This window comes from Balaenoptera physalus (assembly GCF_965194825.1).
Source record: "Balaenoptera physalus genome assembly, chromosome: 5".
NCBI classification, from domain to species: Eukaryota; Metazoa; Chordata; class Mammalia; order Artiodactyla; family Balaenopteridae; genus Balaenoptera; species Balaenoptera physalus.
This window is the reverse complement of record NC_138884.1, coordinates 28,870,473-28,894,202: the sequence shown is the minus strand read 5'-3', so window position 1 is coordinate 28,894,202 and position 23,730 is coordinate 28,870,473. Positions and strand designations below refer to the sequence as shown.

General features: G+C 36.4%; 1 protein-coding gene across 10 annotated transcripts in view; it reads left to right on the top strand.

Annotated features, from left to right (window-relative positions):
* INPP4B (inositol polyphosphate-4-phosphatase type II B) overlaps window positions 1-23,730 on the top strand; it is a 750,879-nt gene that overhangs the window by 576,353 nt on the left and 150,796 nt on the right. For all 10 annotated transcript variants that reach the window (XM_082463351.1, XM_082463352.1, XM_082463345.1 and 7 more), the window contains 3 exons: window positions 10,024-10,154; window positions 10,535-10,639; window positions 22,147-22,255. In XM_082463351.1, coding sequence (XP_082319477.1) covers window positions 10,024-10,154; window positions 10,535-10,639; window positions 22,147-22,255 — 345 coding nt within the window. The remainder of the gene's footprint in view (window positions 1-10,023; window positions 10,155-10,534; window positions 10,640-22,146; window positions 22,256-23,730) is intronic.

Here is a 23,730-nt window from a genome sequence, read left to right as displayed (position 1 = left end):
CCCAAAATAAAAAGACATATATTAGTATATGTGGATTTAGGAGAAACTTCATATAAACACGCCAGCCTTTTAAGCGTAAATGGAACACTGAGCTTTAACATATTAAAACAATAAATGACCATGTTTGACAAACTTTAAAGGGTAAAGAAGATGTTATGTGGAAGTAAATAAACACCAAATCACCTTTATCAGGAGCAGCAAATAGACTCTCAGGATGGAATAAGACATACTTATCATTCCTCATTTTTTTTCTAACGCAGCTACCTAAAATTAAATTATAGAATCTGGCTGTTTATCAGATACAAACAGATTCTGTGATTACAACTAAATCCTGTAGTTACCGTGTTCCAATGCTTAGTCGTTGCATATAAACTTGAAACCTTGAGTGTATAGTACAACAGCCACTTATTTTAATGTCACATGAAAATCAGAGTGAATGACCACTCAGAATATCCAGTCACTTTTTCCAGTGAAATAGTGGCTCATGGATTGCAACATTACCCACGGTGTCATTTACAAAAATGCATTTAAAAAAAAGCCTGTGATTTATGGATGCAGTTTTTATCCCTCTACGGGTTAAAGCACAGACAGTTTGAATTGTGGGTTGAAAATACTGTGAAACTTGACATGTAGTTGAACTTTGTTCAGTTTTATGGTGTCACCCGGCCACTTTATGAAATGAAGCCACCCACCAGTCATTTATGGAGTCTATACTTCATTGACTATTTCATATTTAATTTTTTTTCCTAATGGGTAAATTTTTATGGCTTCTTCCAGGTTTGTTTTAAGGTCTAATTTTGCTTAATGAATGAAAGCCATTTGGCTCTTAAACTTGCCACCCATGTACACCCATATGTAGTTTTATTTTTTTTTAATTAATTAATTAATTAATTAATTTATGGCTGTGTTGGGTCTTCGTTTCTGTGCGACGGCTTTCTCTAGTTGCGGCAAGCGGGGGCCACTCTTCATCGCGGTGCGCGGGCCTCTCACTATCGTGGCCTCTCTTGTTGCGGAGCACAGGCTCCAGACGCGCAGGCTCAGTAATTGTGGCTCACGGGCCCAGTTGCTCCGCGGCATGTGGGGTCTTCCCAGACCAGGGCTCGAACCCGTGTGCCCTGCATTGACAGGCAGATTCTCAACCACTGCGCCACCAGGGAAGCCCCCACATGTAATTTTAGAGTGTGTTAAAAGAGCCAAAAGGCTCTATTTAAATTGTGTAGCCATTTTTATTCTACAAAATGGTATTGTACAGCTCATTGTAGGAAAATATTTCTATTTGCTTAGATAATAACAATTTCAAATAACGTTTTAATGTCTTTCTTACTGGTCTGTATCCTTTGGTAGATAAATTTTTATCAGGCTATTTGGTCTTACTACCTTCTTATAAATGAATTAACTGTTACTCTTGAGCACTCTTTCTTACAATAATTACTTTTTGTAATTTCAGGAATTTTTGAATTCACATAACCAGATTTTTTTAAGTTGATTATTCTGGGTTTACACTTCTAATAAGATAGGTGCTCACATGTGGCGCTTTGGCCTCAGGACTAGAGATTTCTTGTGTATGTCCCTTAGAAAAGCTGAGCATTTCTACGGTTATTTTTCTTTTGAAGAAGTCAGAGTATTTGTAAAATGTAGTGGGAGGGATAAAAGTTCATGAAAGAGCCTAAACTATATTCTAGATGTTTCCATCTCACCACCACCCCCAACTTCTTTTACACCAAGCAGAAGGAAAGCTTTCTGATGGAATCTCTACATAGTTAGTGTATTACTCAGGATTCTCTAGAGAAACAGAACCAGTAAGGGGTGTGTGTGTGTGTGTGTGTGTGTGTTGTGTGTGTGTGTACTCATCCTCAGATCTTCAGGGTGAGGCAGCAAGCTGGAGACCTAGGAAAGACTATGGTGTAGTTTTAGTCCAAAGGCCAGCAGGCTTGAGACCCAGGAAAAGCCAGTGTCCCAGCTCAAAGTCAGCCTGGCAGGAGGAGTTTTCTTTTGGTCAGCGGATGGTCAGCCTATTTGCTCTATTCAGGCCTTCAACTGATTGGATGAAGCCCACCCAAAGTAGGGAGGACAATCTGCTTTACTCAGTCTATAGATTTAAATGTTAATCTCATCCAAAACACCCTTATAGAAACACTGGCAATCACATTGGACCGAATATCTGACACCCTGTGGTCTAGCTAAGTTGACACGTAAAATTAACCATCACAGTAAGAAATGCCATATGAAGATACATTTCAGATCTTTCTCTATCCTTGAGGAAGACATAACCAAACTAGGGTTACAGATCTCAACCATATAAGGTTAGAAGACTCAGCAGTGACTCATTTATATATTGCACATAACCACTTTAACTGGGGCAGAGCTCAGCATTCTACTTTGGGGTTAGCTTATATTTTGACTTTATCTCGAATTTCAGGAAAATCTAAGAATTACAGTCTTCAAGCAAATCTTTCATTCCATTAACAGGCCTACATGGAACACTTTCTATGGACAAAGGACTGTGGTGGACAAAACGATAAACAAGACAAGTCTCTGTAACTCACAGACTCAGAGCAAATTCCCCATGTTGGAGTTCCCCCCCCTTGAATACATCATCGTCAGGCTTTGAAACTACTTTTAAACAGAGGTTTTAAGTAGATGCTAAACTTTTTCCTCTTTGAACTAGGTTCTATTTTGGTAGTCTTAAACCTAGCTTTATTTTTTAGCAGTAGAAACTGTTTACAGCTCTGTACAGGGAATTCCAGTATTAATTAGGGAGATTCAGTTAGAGCAGGTGGATGGCTGGAGTAAGTAAAAGGGCTGGATGCCAGTTTGCTTACTTGGTTTCCCTGTTGCCCAGCACCCTCCCTGCCCTTCTAGCCATGACAGCCCCAGGGATGTAAGTAATGAAGTTTAAAAAACATTTACCTATTTAATAATCTTTCCAGTGTTTCATGCATTATATGTGAAAGCTGTAAAGCAGCTTTGGCTATTTCCCTTTCAGTTTCTCTATGACTCATTTTGTGTTCAGTTCCTTCTTTTTATTCTTCAAGAGTCATTTAGGTTTTGTTTGTTTGTTTGTTTGTTTTTGGTCTCATTTTCTCTTCATGTTATTTAATAGTCTGTGTTTCAAACCTGTTATATTTAGTAGTGTGTTTCACATTATGGAAGGTTCAGAGGGTCATAATAACCTCCAGGAACTTGCAATTTTCCTGAAGAGAAATAGCATGTATTTTTGAAATATTTAAACAAGGTAAGATGAAACAAACCAAATAGGCAAAAAGTGCACCATCAGGTTATTTCCAGAGATCTGTATGAATATTTCATCAAGTATCAAGAATGTCAATCTTTACAGTTGAAATGTCAAGAACCATAGAGCATTAGATATTTCTCAAGTAGGCCTTAGCAATCACCTGTCTCATTTGGAGACATATTTTATATGATTTGCCTTTTATTTTTGTAGGTAGCAAAGTGAAAGTGGATGGATGGCAGTAAGTGCCAAAAGAACTTTAATGTGTAAGCGGCCTAAGCTTATTAGTATTTGAATATTCAGTCTTTTCTTTTCAACTTCCTGTGCCTACCTATTGGAGTCTTGGAGAATTGGAAAGAGTTAGAGACAAGCTAGAAAATTTGTTTTAAAAATAGAACTTTAGTGAGAGTAAGGTAGGGAATTCATAAGAGATGGTGTGTGTTTAGCAGGGCAGTGGATTTTCCAGAAAGAAATGTTCATTGTCATTGTTGTAAGGTAGCAATGGAAGGAGACAGCTTTTGAAAGCAGAAGCTGTTGTTACTGTGAGTAAAATGATAATGTTTACAGATGGAGAAGGAGTGTTTTTTTTCTATTTTTATATATTTTTCTATGGATTAAAAATGCATTTACACAGCTCATCACTTTTTCCATTCACACCAAAGGTTTAGTAAAGATGTGTGACTGTTTAATTATAATGTTGATGCCAGATTTCTGTTTAGATAAAAGTGGCAACATGCAGACTGGACCACAGGGGCCATTATCTATGTGTCTCAGAATACTAGACACCACTCTGCACTTGAACATATTTTAGAGATTATGACTGCATACCTAGTAGCCATGCCATTTGAACTGAAAGATACAGAAGTAAAAAAATCTCAAATTATAACTTACCCTTTGTTCAGGTTTAATGTTAAAAGTACATGAAAGTTTATAAATGTGATTCTAGAAGTCAATAGCTCCAGGTTCTACACCCCTTCACTCCATATATGTTCATTGAGTAACTTCATAAACAAGGCACTGTGTTTATTGTTTGTAATTTTGTTAATTTGTTTTGTATGTCTTTGTTCTTACAGTGGAGAATCTTATGGGGTGAGGAAAGAGTAGGTATAGAATTATAGTCTAAAAGGCTTATGGTTTTCTAGTGACTCTGAGATTAACAAGCAGTTTTATTTAGATGCCTCCATGGGTGAAACAAGAGGTTTCAAATTGTTTCCTAAATTTCCTTCCAGCCGTGACATTCTGTGAGTTTGTAGTTGTTGTTTTCTTTTACTATATCAAAAAGGATATGTTAATTCTGATATCCTAAAACTTGGGTCATTTAAAGGGATATTTTGCAAATGAAAGAGGTGCTGATAATTACAATGGAGTAACAGGTGTAAACTGGCACATATGGTTGCTCCATCTCTAACATATGTTGGTTCAATGACAAATAATGGGGGAAGTCAGGAATATAGCACATACAGATACATACACAAAAAAGACCTTCTTCATCTATGTACATAAATAATTGCTGTGATTTGAACTATATTTCTGATGCATATACCATTCACTTTATGTATATAAAAGTCATATATATGTCATAAATATATATGAAAGTCATATATATCATATTTATCAAAAATATAGTATATATATATGTGTATATATATAACCATTAATGGAGAAGCAGAGTGTGTCAAATAGAGCCCAAGGAAGAGAAACATTTCAGAAGTTCCTAACTGTGTTGCCAGCCCTTGGGTACATGAGATTGAACAATGGGCCTGAAAGTATCCATGGTGAGAAACAATGCTGCCCTGTGGAGGCTTCAGCAAATTCAGGTAGGATTATTTCAGTGCAGACCTTTAGGTTTCTGAAATGTACTGGTGGCTCCTGCATCATCCCAGTATGATACTGGGCCCTAGTTAGAGACTAAACCCCTGATGATGGGACACAGAGTGACTCTGGGCCTAGAGCTGCCCATTATGAACTGGGTACTACTGTGATCCCATTGTATGACGTAGGAGTAATGTATTGTGTGGTGGAAGTGATATATTCGGAACTGAGCTTAAGCAGATCCAGGAGGTATGAGCATATATCGTAAAGAGCTGTCCCAGAGTCTCATGTCACTGACCTCATGTTAGTACCTCTATCTTATGATGCTTCTCTCGCATTCTGATTAACTCATGGAGGAAGAAAACACTCAAACTCTTAAAAAGGTGGGTCAGCCTGATGTGTTAGGTGGACCTTAAGGTCAATAATGAAGAAAATCCATCCAGTGGGGAGATCTGAGAAACAGAATGATTGTTAGTCATTTAGAGGGAGATTTGGCCCGAGGTATGGATATATATCGAGTTTAGCAAAGTGAATGGCTTCACGGGCCTGGAAGAAATAAGACTAGAAGATTGGATTCAAGGAGTATGGGTGAGGGTATGTAGATGGGCTTACAGGAGTGAGCACAAGTATGCCTGAGCCTTGCCCATCAGAAAGCAAATACTCTTTATGACCAGAGAACATTATCACCTGCCCATGGATTAGCTAGACTCCTTTCTTGGACACTCCAGAGTTTGTGAAATAGACCCATGAAGAGAGTGGCCTTGGTGGCAGACCCAGCGGTTATACATGGACCTAAAGGCGTGGCCTCCCTCTCCAAGGCTGATATAGCTACTGTCACTGCTAAATGTTAAATGCCAGAAATAGATTGGCAATGGACACGAATACGGTACCATTCCTTGGGGGAGACCGAGCAGCTATTTGGTGGCAGGTCAATTGCGTTGGATCCCTTTGACCTTGGAAAGGGCAGCAGTTTATCCTGGGGACATGAAACATAGTCTGAATATGTGTTTCCCTTTTCTACTCACAGTGCCACTGCTGGCACCCCCATCTGATGGCTCACAGAATGATCTGGTGTCCCACATAACATTGCTCCAACCAAAGGACAAGTGCTACGTAAAACGAGGTGCGACATGAGTTTGTAATCACTGCATGCCCCTCCACCCAAAAGCCACAGACCTGATAGAACAGTGGAATAATATTAACCATGAAAGACTCAGCTGAGGTATCAGCTTGGGTAAAAAAACTTAGGGTTGGGGTACTATCCTCCAGGATGAAGTTTATATGCTAAACCAACACCTGGTATAGGATGCTGTGCCCGCCATAGCTAAAATAACCACCTCTAGAAGAAAGGGTGAGCCCTTATAATCAATCACAGTGCCCCACTTTTGGAGATCTGTGCTTCCTTTCCCTACAGGCTTAGACTTTGCCAGTTAAAATCCTGGTTCTTGGAGTATGGGGAGAGGCATTCTGTCAGGGGACCCATTAAGAGTCCTACTTATCTGGAAGTTGTGGTTGATTTCATGTGTGATCTGACTACCATACATTCCTAACTAAATGGACCAGCAAAGATAGTAAGAGATACTGTGCTCATCACCATGGGGAAATAGGGCCGCTGAGCAAAGAGAAATATACCTAGAACTCAGAGGTGTTCCATGGCCAGAAGTGCATGGGAAATTGCCACAACTAAAATTCCATAAAAGCAAGGGAACTAAGAGCCTAATGTCTTCAGATTAAGGTCTAGGTGACCTCACAAGGCAGCACTCCAGAAATGCCAGTGGAATATGAGGTAAATTTGAAATGAGTGGTAGAATGATGAATATCACCAGTTAAGGCCCCCAAATCAGCTGGAGTATTGACTATTGTGCTTGGTTCGCTACTTCTCTTTAAATCTTTGGGAAGTTGCAACTGGCCGTCACTTGGAAGGATTGTACTTGAACTTCCCTCTTGCAGAAGATAAAGAATGTTGTCTTATATGCTATCTGGATTTCATAAATGGATCGGAATTGTGCAAGAAGTTGCCTGTCCTGGGCCCCGTTTTTGTGCTTTCCTATGCCCGCTCACCCCCAACACGTCTTCAGGTTTTGACCACTTGCTCAGTGGAGAGCCCCTCCTGGGCTCAGTTTATGTGCTTTTCTGTGCTGGCTTAACTGGAATGTGTCTTCAAGTTTTGACCACTTGCTCAATGGAGAACCCCAACTGGTGCCACCATTGTCACCTTATCTCCTGATGCCACCAGCTTATCAGTCTCCCTCAAGGTAAAGACCAGCCATTATCATGCACCCAATGGCATCTGCCATGGAAATATCCAGGGTGGATTTGGCACCTATATTTTACCAGACCCAGGAAAGTTCTGTCTCCACTGGAATATTGCCCCCCCAGTGGCTGCCTGGAGGAGACAGATTGCATAACTAGAAGTACAGAGGAGCTAAAGTCCCATCAGATGAATCTTTACCAGTGAAATAGAGTGGATGGTAAGGAACTGGCATATAAATGCATTTTCCTCCATCTAACAATCTGTTCCAAGGTGCAGAGATTCTGTATGACTTCTCTGGAGTCGTTCCACATGGCCACCTAACCAGCTGTGTTTTCTTGTGAAGTTCTGCCCAGCTTGATAACGAACCACGTTATGCCTGTTTTCGCTTTTTCCCTTCAGCACTTGCCTTCTTACCTCCCTCTGACTGACCTGGGATTGCTTGATCTCAGGCCCTGCCTTCCAGAGAACCTGGATGGAGATATAAAACAAGGCTCTTAGATGCTAAAGTTTTTGTTGACTGAGTGACAAATCAAAATATAATACAAACAGCCCTAGCCTTCCTGATTGAAAAGTTTACTGATTTTGATGCAGCCAATTATCTTCTCTATTTTAATGTATTAATGTAATTAATTTCTTTCGTTTTCTGAAAACTTACTTTCTTACTCTGCCCCATTTTGTTTTACACCTTTTTCATTACTCTAGTTCATTAGACCTTTATTCTATAGTTCTCCTATATTTGAACTTTTTTTAAAAAAGATTTTTTTTGATGTGGACCATTTTTAAAGTGTTTATTGAATTTGTTACAATATTCCTTCTGTTTTATGCTTCGGTTTTTCGGCCGCAAGGCATGTGGGATCATAGCTCCCCGACTAGGGATCGAACCCGCACCCCCTGCATTGGAAGGAAAAGTCTTAACCACTGAACCACCAGAGAAGTCCCTAAACTTTTTTAATGCGGAGAAACCTTATGTTGTTTGTTTGTCCCTTTCAGAATGTGTATCTGTTTAACGTCCTCTCTTAGAACAAAAAAGCAGTGAACGCCAGGTTTCGTCTAGTTATTCCTGTATGTCAGTTTTGACATGTTGGAGGAGTGTAATGAATTTTAAACCCCAGTTTACACATTCCTCCCGGCTTCCTTCAAGTCACTCCCTACAGAACACTTAGATTTTCTGATCACACTTTGTCGGACTCCTCTTGGGCAGGGAGGTGTACTCCACCCCAGTGTTCCACACCGTAGTCACGGGCTTCACTCTTACCGTCCCCCCCGTCACCACCTCCCTTATAATTCTTATTGCTGATAGGAATTCAGAGACAACATAAATTGTAAACCCATGGTGCGTTTATTAGTGTTAAACAGTAATATCTAGTTAAGATTTCTATTATAACCATATATTGAAAGTAAAACCCAAAATCTTACATACTAAGTTGACATATATCACATTTGCTCTCTACCTCAGATTTGACCTAATTGACCAAGTTCTTCTAGACTTGATATCTCCAGCTTTTGGAATTATCTGTTTGTTTTGGTTGTTGTTGTTTTGTTCTGAATTTGAATTACCCTGCCGTTTGAGTCCGCACAGAGAACTTGACTTCCCAACTCTTCAACCTTCTCTCCTAACCCCCCTTTGGTCATGAATTTCCTTTACTCCCATTGTCCATTGATTAATTACTTCCATGAATGTTGTCTGATGAAAGTTAATCTATGGAAAAGTTGAGAATGAGATTAATGTTCACAAAAACTGTGAAGACCTCAGATGGAAGATGCAGCAATACTGTATCGCATTCCTGTTGAAACGAAACAAAGGCAGCTACAAGCATTTGCAAGCAAGTCACATTTTTGCACACCATCCATTATTCTTGAATTTAACAGGATGTTAAAGATTCTACATCTTCTGAATTTATTAGCTTGGTATTTAGCATGTTTCACAGCCAAAATGGCAAAGAAGTTTCATTATTGCTGGTTAAACTGCCTCATGAAAATGTTGTTGGTAAAAGGTTATAGAAATGAATGAGAAATCTAACCAAGGAGCATATTAAACCATTTATCATTATAATTTAAAAAGGCATTCTGATGACTTAAATTAACTTGGCTAAAGGGTAGAGAATTAAAGTTAATAATTAAAACCTAGATCTTGATTAGATCTTCTTTTGATAAAGAGGGGACAAAATATAGACATACAGTATTTACTTAAATTGTCCTCAGGAGAAATTGAGACCAGTAAAATCATACCTGATCATACTATTTATGGGCTTTAAAAATATTACAACTATATTATATATAAACTAGATTACGTGATTAGCTTGTGTTTCCTTCAGACAGTCAGATAACCCTTTCCAAATTATTTCATTTGGGATAGTCAAAGCCTAGAACTTAACTATCTCTCTATTGAGGTTTAGTGTTTTGTTTTGTTTTGTTTTAACTGAATGGCCCCTATTTATATTAAGGATAATAAGTCTTTGCCATCTTTGTGAAATTTTTATCAATAAATTTAAACTTTTGTTTTTTTTTTTTTTTTGCTCTTTGACATACAGGACTTTTAATGTTTGTGTGGCCTAACCTAGTTACTTCTTCCTTTTTGTTAAAATGATTTTTTTTTTCCTAATAAGCACAGAGCTTTCCTGAAAGGGATGGTGAATCAATTAGTTTGGCAACCCTGATTAAGCATTTTGTGTCTGTGGGTTTAAGATCAAAATAAATATTTTCTCTTCTTTTTCATTCTTAACAGAAACCAGGAGCTAAAAGAACTTGGTGAGCTTTCTCCACACTGGGACAATCTACGAAAAAATGTCCTTACTCACTGTGATCAAATGGTGAATATGTACCAAGACATTCTGACAGAACTCAGCAAGGAAACAGGTGTGCAATCAATGACTTTACATATTCAAACTGAAATGAATTTCATGTATGTTATGTGAAAACAATAATAAATACTGTTGTTATGGACATAGAAAAGTCAAGATTTAATTTTAAAAAAAAGCAGAAAACTTTTATTTCCAACTCTACCATCTTGGCATGAAAAACAAAGAAGAAAAAAATTGCACTATTTTACCTCATGGTATCATTATAGGGATAACTGAGAATTTTTTTAAATTAAATTTCTGAGAAGAAAAGCAACTCATACAGAATATGTTTTTCTTTCTGAAATTCTTATAACATTTTTCTATGTCAAATGTACTTTTCAACACACACACACACACTATTTATTTACTAATGATTTTTTTTTTTTTTCCACCTAGGGTCCTCTTTCAAATCAAGCAGCAGCAAAGGAGAGAAAACATTAGAATTTGTTCCGATAAATCTACATCTGCAAAGAATGCACGTACACAGCCCTCACTTGAAAGGTAGTATATAGTATTCTTTTTCAAATGGGCAAATTATGGTAGTGTGTACTTCTTTAAAAGGCTTGACTAGAAAAAAAAAAAAAAAAGGCTTGACTATTGGCAGAATTAGAAATTTTAGCAGTTATATAAAGATGAAGATGAAACAATGGAAGCTGATAATGACCCTAAATACTACAAAAGAAACCATTACATTTTCGTTGCTGTGTTTCTGGGCAATGCTTTGTAAATATGCCACCTGAATTGAGTTACAGGTGACTATGCAAAATGAGTGTTAGCTTTATTAAGTATTATCAGCGATGCCTAATAGCTCCCCATTCTGCTACTGTTTGAATTAGAGAAAAAGAAAAACAAGACTGGTTCATTTTGTGCCTATCCTGAGAAACCAAAGTCCAAAGATGGACTCAAGTGCTGTTTCTCTGACTTAGGGGTGGCTATCGCCAGAATCACCCGCTTCCCTACGAGAAGCGGGTTTATCAGATAGAAGGTGCTACAGTATTTTGATGTACTTGGTTGTGAGAGACATTTTTCAAGAAAATACACATAGATTTTCATAACATACCTGAATAGTTTTTATAATCAGAAAAATTAAATTTTTCAAGTTGGTGCATACTGATTGTGTATACACAACTAGCTAACGTATAAGTTCAAGTGTAGTTAAAATCATTCTGATATATAATTGTATTATCTTTGGTAACCCTTATCAACTATCTGAAATTTTAACTTGCATCCTGTTCACCAAAAATTATGTCAACTGAATTAAAAATGAGATGGATTGGCCTAAGGCTTTCAGGAATTCTTTCCTGAATACTGAGTGAGTGTCTGTTAATAGTTTGAACATAACAATATCTAATGGTTTTAAAAAATCGTCAAAACCAAGGTCATAAAGAAGCTGCAACATTCAAAAGCTATCTGACAACCAGCATAACTTTTTCTTTCCTAATGGCCTATATGAAGAGACTTTTATGATATAGTAAAAAGTTTATATATTTTGGAGTGGAACAGAATTTCAGCTTTACTACTTTATATATGACCTTAAGCCTGTTATTTAATCTTTCTCAGCACTGTCGTTTCCTTCCTGATTAAGTGAACTAGACCATGTAAAACACATAGAACGAACAATAATAGTTTTTATGATACATGTGGCATTTGCCATCACTGGAACAAAACGGATCTGTCAGTTTTATCAGGACTGTTAAAATTGGAGGAAAGTAATCAGTTAAGAGCCTATTAAGAGACATTGAAATCTTGAACTAAAGAAGTAGCCAGATTTAGAGAAAAGATGATTTAGAGAGGCATTTTGGAAAAATCATCACATGCAAGTACTGTGGCTAATCAGGTTACAGCCATGCATGGGTAGCAATATCATCAAAGCAGATAGCTTCTTGAAGCCAAATTGATAGGAATTTATATTTAAATGTGCATTTAAATATTTGGTGATGATCCTTAAAATACATCCACCACACAAAGGGAAATTATTATCTATGCAGCCTTTTACTTTATACTTATTTCTTGAAAACAAAAGAACCATTTACATTATGCTGTTTTTTCTAAGGTAATTTCTGAAAATAGAGTGAACTGGCATGATACAAGGCATTTAGTTTTTGTCTCTCCAATGTAAAAGGAAGAAACTGGCAACTAAAAGAAAGATATTTAGAAAAGCAAACAAATTTTCTTCTAATTAGTTTAGTGTGGGATATGTATCAGTTTCCTAGAGCCACCATAACAAAGTATCACCAAGTGGGAGTCATAAACAACAGAAATGCAATGCTTCACAGTCTGGAAGCTGGAAGTCTATAATCAAGGTGTCGGCAGAGGAGTGCATCCTCTGAAACAGACAGGGGATTCCTTCCTTGCCTCCTTCCATACCTAGCTTCTTACGGTATTCCTCCAATCTTTAGTTTTCTTTGGTTTGTTGGTGCATCCCACAGATCCTCCATCTTTGCATGTCGTTCCCCTTTATGCCTTTACACCATCTTCTCTGTGTCTGTTTCTGTGTCCAAATTTCCCGATTAAGGACATTTTGGATTAGGTCATGTTGGATTAGGACCTGCACTAATGACCTTATTGCAACTTGATTGCATCTGTAAAAACCTTATTTCCAAATAAGGTCATATTCTAAGATATCTTTCTTGAGTGGGGGCACAATTCAACCCATAATGGGATATATAAAAGAATTTCTTATTTGTGATGACAAATATCAAACAGTAAAGAGAAAAGCAATATTTTGAAGTTACGGAACTAGGGTACAACTCATCAACTAGAGGGTTTTTGACATAGTTTTCAGAAAGACTGATTCCTTTCTTTGAAGACTTAAGGAGTAAATGGGGGAAAGGACTAGAGAGTCTAACAGCCAAGAATTAATTCGAAAGTACTGAATTCTATTACATGCTGGTTTCTTTCCCCAAGGCTACTCACATATTTTTATATATATATATATATAAATATGTGAGTATTTATATATATATAAATATATATTATATATATATATACTCACATATAAATATGTGAGTATATAATATATATATGATATGCATGTCCTATGTATAATATTAAATATGTTTTTAAAATATTTAAGTTTTTAGAAGTTTAAATGTTATTTTAAATTGAAATTCAGTTAAAGTAGGTGTTTATAGACTACATCACCAACTATGTATTATAATAGAAATTAAAATCTTGACTGAATTTGGGGGGCTCTACCCCTTACTTTTTTTTTATTTTGACCAAGTTGATAACCTTTCTGAGCTTTGATTTTCTTTACTTGAAAAATAAAATGGTTAAAAGTTAGATGGTAGTCTGATTTTCTACTTGCTTATATAACATATATTTAGCAGATTAAATGAATCAAGTTAAATGTATTTAAGATCCATGGTTACTGATTTGAATGTTTAGCTGAATTACAGACAACATTTTTCCAGGTAATGATGCAAGTAAGGTTGGCCAAGCCTTGGTATTTCACTGGTGAGTTATTTGGATGTAGTCTACATCTATTTTCATGCTTACCATTAGTAAATTGCATCTATCCACATTTGATTAATATGTCTCTTATATTTGGAGAGGTAGCTTTGCAAACAGTAGCAGGCAGATTCACCAAAGACAAGGCTAATGTCCAGCTCTTGAAACAAGTAACTGAGCGGAACTATGATGTCATGTCTCATACTGACAAATGAAATAACCTTCATTTAACTTCAGGTGCCCCCAGACCCATTAAGTTAATTTTTCATCCTTGTCCATTACTTAAATGCAACAAATAGAATACCCACCACAATAGAGATCTTAGCAGCCGTGACAACAATAACACAAATCCCTGAAATTAAGAAGGCAGTTTCCCTCTCCAGTATATTTTACTTTCATAGAAAAACAGTTGTGAATATTATACAGTATGGATTCTTGTGATATTATTCTATGTTTAAGTTAGTTTGTATGTTTTATACATATATATATGTATAATAGCATATAGTACATAGGAAAGAGAGAGAAAAGGGAAGGAAGGAAGGAGGGGGGTGGAGGGAAGGAGGGAGGGAGGAAGGAAAGGGAAAGAAAGAAAGGATAAAAAAAGAAAGAACCTACTATATTATATCATAAAGCTGTGGCTGGAATCAAGTGCAAGATCGGCCAGGATTTCCTGTTTAATATGGATGAGTCAGCTAACCTCTCTGCCCCTTAGTCTTCTAATCTCTACACAGAAGGAAGGAGGAAACAAGAGGAGCTATTTAGAGCTCCCTGATTTCTGTGTCTCAAGAGTTCAGGTGTATCACCTCATCAGTGAAGCGCAATTACCTTTTAGATGTGTTTAATCATCATGCCAACTTGCTTGGACTATTTTGAAAGAAAGATTTCCCTTAGAATTCCCTATTGTCTTGAGATTCATATTGAAGTCATTTTGTGGGTCATTTAAAGTCAGGGATTATGCTTAAATTTTTCCTTGAAATGAGATCAGCGTGTCTACATTTTTTTTTCATCAGCACTCTTTTTATAGTTGTAGGAATTTTAAAGAGATCTTCTGAGAAAAAATAGGCTTTCTATCTCATTTCTATTATTAAATGGCTTTTAAAAGGCTATGAGGCAGCCCTACTATTAGATTTCAAACCAACCTGGTATCTTTAGTTTGACAAGACTCAACAATTTGAACTCCACTGTCCTCATATGGTGTATATGATGCCATTTTCACAAAGCCAAGGAATTTTTGACGTATAAAATATCAAAGAAAGAAGAGAGGCATATTATATTTTTTTTAAAAAAGAGAAAAAGACTTTGCACTTATTTTGCTTGACTTTTCTTTAAGATAAAATGCTCACTTAGATTTTTATAATTGTCTGAGTACCAAAAATCTGAAAGTTAAGGGCTATTCATGTCACAAAGATACATAACTTAAACAGCAGGATAAAATGAGGAAATTTTAAAATGAGACAAATATCACTGATCAGATTGTTATCTTAGAATTTTAATTTTTTATTTTTTTTTTGGTATATCTGACTTCTTCTAGAGGAAAACAGTCAATTACTGTTAATTCTAACTAAATTTTAAAGAGTACAACTGCTGTAGCCAAGAATGAGTATGGTATGGTAAGTGTATACCATTCTTCATTAACTAAACTAAGAGACCAAAAAATAATTCCCTTGGTGTACATAGATCTATCTACTATTTATGTAGTAATTGCAAGTGAAATTCAAGGATGAAGGGGCCAAAAGGGATAAACCTAGCTGTTCCAGTACTGTGGTATTGGTAACTAATAATTATCAAATAACAGTTGCAAACTTTTAAGACTCCCTGGAGTCTTGTGATTTTTGTGATTTCCATAAAGAATGCTGATACTTAAAAATATTAGTGATCAATGTTAATTGTGACAGAAACTGTCTCAATTAAAATTAGGTACTATACAGCTGTACACAGTATGTTCTTATTTCAGATTATATGAAAACCAAAAATACCTAATAGCTGAAGAACAAAGCTGTTTTCTTTTGCTTAAAATCATATAAATTCTGAGAATAGAGTTCAGCAGCTACTTTCTAATTGTTTTCTTCAGAACCACTCTTTAGTTATTTATGATTGTGGGGAGGGGATTTCCCCCACCCTCATTTGTCCAACTCTCCAGAGCCACAAACTAGGTGTCCTACAATTTAACTCAATTCTGACATTATTTTCCCAGAGACAGCATCAGATTCCACAGGTTAAAGGCTCAGCCCCACAAGACTGCCCTCTACTTCAGATGCCAATTGAAATTCCAGGTAGTTACCCATACTTCTGACCAACTGGCTATAAATCAGAGGTTCCCACAACCCCTTCCTTGGATTTGATTAATTCACTAGAGAGACTCACAAAACTCAGAAAAAACAGTTTACTTGCTAGATTACTGTTTATTATAAAAGGAGAGAACTCAGGAAGAGTCAGATGCAACAGATGCATAGGGCAAGGTATGGAGAAAGGGCGTGGAGCTTTCATGCTGAGTTCCCCCAGCACCTCCACGTGTTCACTAACCCGAAAGCTCTCCAAACCCTGTCCTCTTGGGTTTTTATGGAGGCTTCATTACACAGGCAATATTGATAAAATAATTGGCCATTGGGACCGAACTCATCTTCAGCCCCTCTTCCGTAGGGAAGTCAAGGGAGAAAGGACTGAAAGTTTCAACCCTCTAATCTCATGGTTGGTTTCACTGGCCACCAGCCCCCATCCTTAGGTGCAGTCCAAAAGTTACCTCATTAACCTAACAGAAGACACCTTTGTGGCTCTCAACACTTAGGAAATTCCTGGGGCTTGGGGAACTCTGTGCCAGAAAAGGGGACGAAGACCAAGTATTTATTTCATATTATGAATCACAATATCACAGTAATCAATGTTTAAAAGTTAATACCTCTGAGCAACTCTTTGAACCTCAAATGTACAAACACTATTTAAGCCTCAGCTCTTTGAACCTCTGTAAAATGTGGACATAGATCCCAGCTTTTTGAGAAATGGTTCTAATCAAGATGAGTAAAATCAAAAGGCAACAGAGAAAAGTGAGAGAGGCAAAAGAGAGACCTTATTTGCTCTTTCAGTATCCAGACAGAAGCTCTAGTGTCCCTGCAGAGAAGACCTCTTGATACTAATGGGATATTATGGTTGGCTTGGGAGGATATTATGGCTTGGGAAATGGGAGACATGGCTTCTGGAACATAGATAGGATGCTGCACTTGTAGCTCTGCTGAACCACAGTAGTGCTATTTTCTACTTGCCTATTTGAAATGTGTTCTATGAAGTCCAAAAGTGAAGAATATTTGGGGAATGCTTCTATATTTTACTTCTTGGTACCTGCACCTTGGCTCCCTTTCTATTCTTATTTTTTTCAAACCGTGATTGTTGTGCTACTAATTATTGTTTAAGTTTTCCATAGAATTTCGTATTTCCAACCTGCTTTTATTAACTTACTTTTGTTATCTTGTTTAAAATGGTAATTAATGGTAAAGATAATTATAAAAATGATAATTTACTGAAAAGATTGGGAAAGAAAGGACCTGGCCTATGTAAACTTTGGAAAGGAGTGGATGTTGTAATGCTAAATTAAAAAACACTACAAACACTGTACATTCGCTAGTAATTTTTTTTCTTACAGAGGTAGGGTTAACAATTCTGAAGTTGTTTTATTTTTCACTAGGATTGACCATATATTTAAATATGTGGGTAGGGAGAGTCCAAGTTTCTCAATGTCAGGGAGAGAAGGTAGAAATAAGGAAGGAAGGCTAGAAGGAATCTTGTGAGGCTGAATTGAAGTCAGAGGTAACAGCATTGACTCATGGTTTTTGTTGTTGGTACAGTATAGATAGAGCAATAGTTAGATGGATAAATATAGATGTGTGTGCACAAGTTAGTACACATACATATATTTCCTAGCTCTAGCTGCTGAATGGGATTGAAAGCAGTAGCAATGAGTGTAATTGCTCATAATTGATTTCTAAACACCATTCTCCAATAAAAAGAACTAGGGTTCCTTGGAAAGCTGGTTGATTCCAAGGCTGTGGCAGGGAAAATATGAGTCTGGAGTATCTTGTGGCTCTAGAAAGTAAGGAAGTGTCCAAAAACCAAAAAGCAAAATAAAATAAGACAAAACAAAAAACAGAAGGGGCAAAAAAAGTGATACAGGAGCCATTCCGAAGGAGCTCCCAGTGGACAAAGCTGGAACAATTTAAACATAAAGCTAGGGTTGGATTATGAATCAAAGAACAAAATACTCATATTGATGTTAATAAATAACTGAATAAACAAATGAAGGAAGAAGAAGGGTCATCTATTCCTTCCAGAAGAATTCCAATTAATAAATTTGGCAAGAATGAGGGAAATGGAAAATTACCATTTGAACAGTAATTATTGCCACAGGCAAGGTTCATCAGTGGATGCTAAAATTAATGGGTACCAGTTTAAACAGAAACAGGAGATTTGTATAATCTTAAAGTATGCCCCTTCAAATATTTAGTAACTTTACAGTGAAGAATCAATGCTAGGCAGTGGCAGATATCACCTTGACCAATGAATTGCAGTTAACATCAAGTAATACATATTAACTTAACATACTTTCTGATATCATGCACTGACTATTTTAGACACCTCATATAAGTGCAGTCGTGCAGTATTTGTCTTTCTGTGCCTGGCTTATTTCTCTTAGCATAATATCCTCAAGGTTTATATATGCTGTCACATATTGCAGAATTTCCTTCTTTTTTAAGGCTGAATAGTATTCCATTGTATGTATACAGCACATTTCCTTTATTCATTTACCTGTTGATGGACATTAAGGCTGTTTCCATGTCTTGGCTATTATAATTAGTGCTGCAATGAACACAGGAGTGCTAATATCTCTTCAAGATCTTGATTTCAATTCTTTTGTATAAATACCCAGAAGTGGGGCTGCTGGATCATATAATAGTTGTATTTTTAATTTTTTGAGGAACCTCCATACTGTTTTCCATAGCAGCTGCATCATTTTGCATCCCGCCAACAACAGTGTGCAAGGGTTCCAATTTCTCCACATCATGGCCAACACTTGTCTTTTTTTTTTTTTTTTTTGATAAGAGCTATTTTATAAATGTGAGGTGATATGTCATTGTGGTTTTGATTTGCGTTTTCCTGATGATTAATGACATTTACCATTTTTTCATTTACCTGTTCGCCATTTTTATGTCTTCTTGGCAAAATGTCTATTCAAGTCATTAGCCCATTTTTTAAGCAGGTTATTAATTTTTTTTTACTATTGAGTTGTAGGAGTTCCTTACATATTTTGGAAATTAGTCTCTCATCAGATATATGATTCGAAAATATTTTCTCCTAATTCTGTGTATTTCCATTTCACTCTACTGATTGTTTCCTTGGCCATGCAGAAGCTTTTTAGTTTGATGTTGTCCCACTTGTTTATTTCTGTTTTCATTGCTTGTGCTTTTTGTGTCATTTCTATGAAATCATTGTTAAGACCAATTTCATGAAACCTTTTCCCTATGTTTTTTTCCTAGGACTTTTACAGTTTTACATCTTACGTTTAAATCTTCAATCCTTTCTGAGTTGATTTTTTGTGCTTGCTCTAAGGGTCTAATTTCATTCTTTTGCATGTGATAATCGTAAGCTCTCTGTTATTCTACAGAATGTGATTCATGAATGGATATATATTCATTCCCATACCCTGGAGAATATATATACATATATTCCAGATTCTAATATATTTGTTTCTGGATAGTGTATCTACAATTTTTATTCTTCAACTAAGAATAGTAATTCCATGTATGATCTGAAGACAAACATGACAAACTGAATTTTCCCTCAAAATATTTGTTTATCTATTTGTTGACATTTATTGAGCACTTAAAACATGCATGATGCTGAGACATTTGAATGTTCTTCTATTTATATTTGAAAGACATGATGAGGGGTATAAGTCTCAAAGCCTGTGTTTTGGGCAGAGTGATTGAATGGCCCCCATATAGGAGAAGCAAGCCACTGCATTGTGAATGCAGAGAGGCTAGGACTGAAGAGGCAGTAGGAAGCTTGACAAGACATGAGGAAGATCAAAATTAAGGTAAAGATGTTTAACATGTATAAGAGAGAATAAAATTTTGGTAGCGGAGTTGTTAGAACTGATCAGATATAATGTTGAGGGAAAGAGAGAAATTGGAAATGATCTTCAGATCTTGAGGACTTTACTGGAAGACTTAAAGGAATGAAGTGTCTACATGGGTCACAGGGAACCAGAGAAGAAGAGCAGGAAAAGTCAGAACAATAGAATATGATCCAGCCATAAAAAAGAATGAAATAATGCCATTTGCAGCAATATAGACAGACCTAGAGATTATCATACTAAGTGAACTAAGCCAGACAGAGAAAGACAAATGGTTTTGCAAATTTTGCATAATCAAGTCATTTTAATCTCCATCAATTAAGACTGCTTTCTCCACTCAGATTTCCACTCCCCTCATCCTTCCTCTCTTGCTGGGTGGTGTTGGAGAGGCTACAAGTTTTTTTGGATCCAGTGAAAGTCCACAGACAACTTTTTTTGAAAATTGAGTTAGGAATGCATTTAATTTGGGCTTGGTGGGACATGTGGATACAGTTTATAGTCACTTTGGTATATTGTTGGTATTGCTGGTCACCCAGGTTTTAGCAGAAATGCAGTGTATTTCATTACAACATCATGATTTTTTTTTGTATTTAGTTTAGATTAACACAAGAACTGATCTTATTCAGAAGACTGAGCTTCAGAATCACTTTCCTTTTCAGACTGAAAAGTTTATTTTTATGGAGAAATAAGCAAAAGTTAAAATATCAGTTTTCTTTGCTTAATTGGTAGGATTACTTCCTATAGGGAAAATAATCATAGACAATACTTACTAAATGCTAACCTCTTTTTTACTACTTTCCACTCCATTTTCTAGCTGAGGAGCTGAGACAGCTGTAACCCTGAGAAAGAGTTAGTAGTTTTCCCAATGCTGCACAACTTATACATGGCAGAGCTGGGATCCGGAGCCAGGGACTCAGGGTCCGACAGTCAATAACTTAAATCACTGGTTCTCCATCCCTGGGTTAGAAGTTAGAAGGCCCTGGGTATAACGTCTTTGGGACTTCAGACAAAGCAGGTAACTTCTCAAGATCCTCAGGTTTCTCGTCAGATAAATGCAGGTAGACAAGTCTTTAGTTGGCCCCTTTTGGGTGATCTCATGACTGTTCAATAAAGCTGTGACCCCTTTCCATGAGGTAGAACAGATGCACCAATACAATTCACCATCCATCCCTGGACACCTTAAAACCCTCTTCTTAGCCCTAGGCTAAAATCCCCTGGACTACGAAATCTGAAAATTTCACACTAGTCTAATGTGTTGCTATTTTAAGAAAAGATGACTTCTAGTTGATTAGTGACTTTTTAAAAGAACAAGAGCTCACCACTCCAGCAGTCCATTAAGTGATTGTTCAGTATCTGCCTTACTAACCATTTGGTTTGGGTTGTATTTCTGTTTTTTTGTCACCTTGAGTTCTCTGAGTACAGCTGAAGTCTTTTCAATTTAAGACATATTTTATTAAAAAAAGAAGAAAAACTATTTCAGGTGCATTTGGATTGAACCACTGTGAAGAAGTTATGGTGTTTACCTGAAGCTAATAAAATAATTTATGTTTTCCCTGTAAATGAGATCAGAAAAACAACCAAGGTGTCAATACCAAAATCAATTTGAAAAGGATCTGCTATGAAATTAGGTTTCTGAGATAAAATGTAGTTTAACAAGAGGGCATTCACTTTGTCTTCCTTCTTATGGTGATACTTTTCATTAGAATGTAAAAATGATGGCATGTTTTGAAGTGGTAAATTTAATATGTGTCAAACTTGATGGCTTTGAAGATCAAAGGATTGAGTTTCAATTTAAATGTATGGATTTTTTTATTAAAAAAAACAAAGTATCTCACTGGAAAATAGATCAGGATACATTTTGTGTATTCTTTCTATGTCACCTAAGGAAATTGCAAAATTCAATTGTATGCATCCAAAATTGTGTAAGATTTAGTATATACAGGCAGGAAACTACTATGTATCAATTTTTTAAATGCACTATTACTGTTCTGCCCTTGAGTCAAAATGCATTAATATTTTGGTTCTTTTCTCGGCAACTTTTGGTTGAAAGATTGTTCATTATTGTTGAATTTCAATATGATTGCAAATTAAATGATGCAAAACTCAATAAAGTAAAATACACAAAAGACCACTTAACATGTTATCTCAGTAAGTATATAGAAGAATGAGAGAACATACTGTTCTACACAGTAGCATATAATTAAGATGTAGTCACAAATCAAGGAAATATTATAACTTGTTTAGGTGCACAGGTGGCTTTTAGAAAGATTGATTAGCTCCTCTTGCCCCCTTGAGATGTGAGTTCATTTTTATTCCTGCAAAATCAAACAGAATAATTTCTCAAACTCTCCACAGTGTGTAGGCTTCAGTGCAAATAGCGTGTTGGAGATAAATGTTTGCAAATTGTTCATCTCCTTGTCCATTCCTGTTCCAGATGCTCTCTACGATGTCATAACTGTGGGAGCCCCAGCTGCGCATTTTCAGGGATTTAAGAATGGTGGTCTTCGGAAACTACTCCATAGATTTGAAACGGAAAGAAGAAAGTAAGTGATGACAGGATGCATTAATGATATTTATCTTCTCTTTGGGGAAGTTCGTATACCAGGTTAGGAGATAAAGAAGCTTGGTCCATCACAATGAACAGTTCTTGACATCTCCAGCCTATTCAGGAAGAAAGCATTAAAAATATGTTAGAATTGTGTAACTGATATACTGTTATATAAATGTATAAACTAGCAATGCATATATATATTTTTGTCTTTCTTGTTTTAAAGAAATTGTCTCTGTACTGATACAATATTATTAACTCAGCTACCTCCTTATTAGGATTTCTCTAGTTTTTTGTTTTTAGTTTTGGTTTTGGTTTTTTGGTGGGCAGGGTATATAGTTCTATGAGGTTGTATCACAGGTGTAGATTAGCGTAAGCATCACCATAATCATCATAAATAACTGTCCCGTTACCACATAGAAACTCCCTCAGGTTATCCTTTAATTGTCACATCCTTCCCCCAGACCCTTTTGCTGCAGAAAGTGGTTCTTTTGCCTTATTATTTCAACAGGGAGTGGACGTCAGAGTTCCAGCTAGGGGCTCTGAGGGGAGAGGCACCTTCTATGTAATTCATGGAGGTTGGAAATCAGATCAGTGACAGACCGCATGGGGAAAGGGATGCCATCCCTTTACTGAAATGAGAATAAGAGTGGAATACAGGCTCAAACTTGGCTGCACATTAGAATCACCTTTGGAGCTTTAAAATATTTTATCTATGCCAGGATATCACCCCAGACATATAAAGTCAGTTCTGGGAATGGAGCCCAGGCATTGGTAAATTTTAACAGCTTCCCAGGTGAGACTGATGTGTGGCCAGGGTTGAGAACCACTGATACAGATGTAAGTGAATAATGCTGGGAGAAGACAGGTGAAGGGTGTGGAGACTAGAAACAGGAATAGTGACACAGATGAGTTAAACTTGAAAAATGTATAGAACCTCAATTAGTATCTATCAGGAGGAAAGAAAATCTACATAAAGGAATATTTGTTGCGATACAGAAGGAAAGCATTACATCTTGCTTATTGGAAATTTTTCTTTAAAGAATCCCCAACTCATTAAATTGTTACGAAATGGAACCAAAGATGGGGATAAAGCTGTAAGAGTTTTGATTTGGGAAAACTTGGGCCTGAGTAACATGGATGAATAAAACCGAGCATATTATAGAGCTTTTCATGCTTTAGACATGAGACTTTTCTAGGAGAAACAAAACCCTAATTACTCATATATTATTTGGGGTTTTTTTATTTGTTTTTTAAATTTTTTTAAGCTTTTTTTGTTGTAGTAAAATATGTGTAACATATAAATTTACCATTTTAATCATTTAAAAATGTTTTATTGGCATATAGTTGATTTACAATGTTGTATTAGTTTCAGGTGTACAGCAAAGTGATTCAGTTTTACACATATATATATACATTTTCCCATGTATTCACTTGTTCATCAAACACTTATGTGTTTCTGGATTCGGT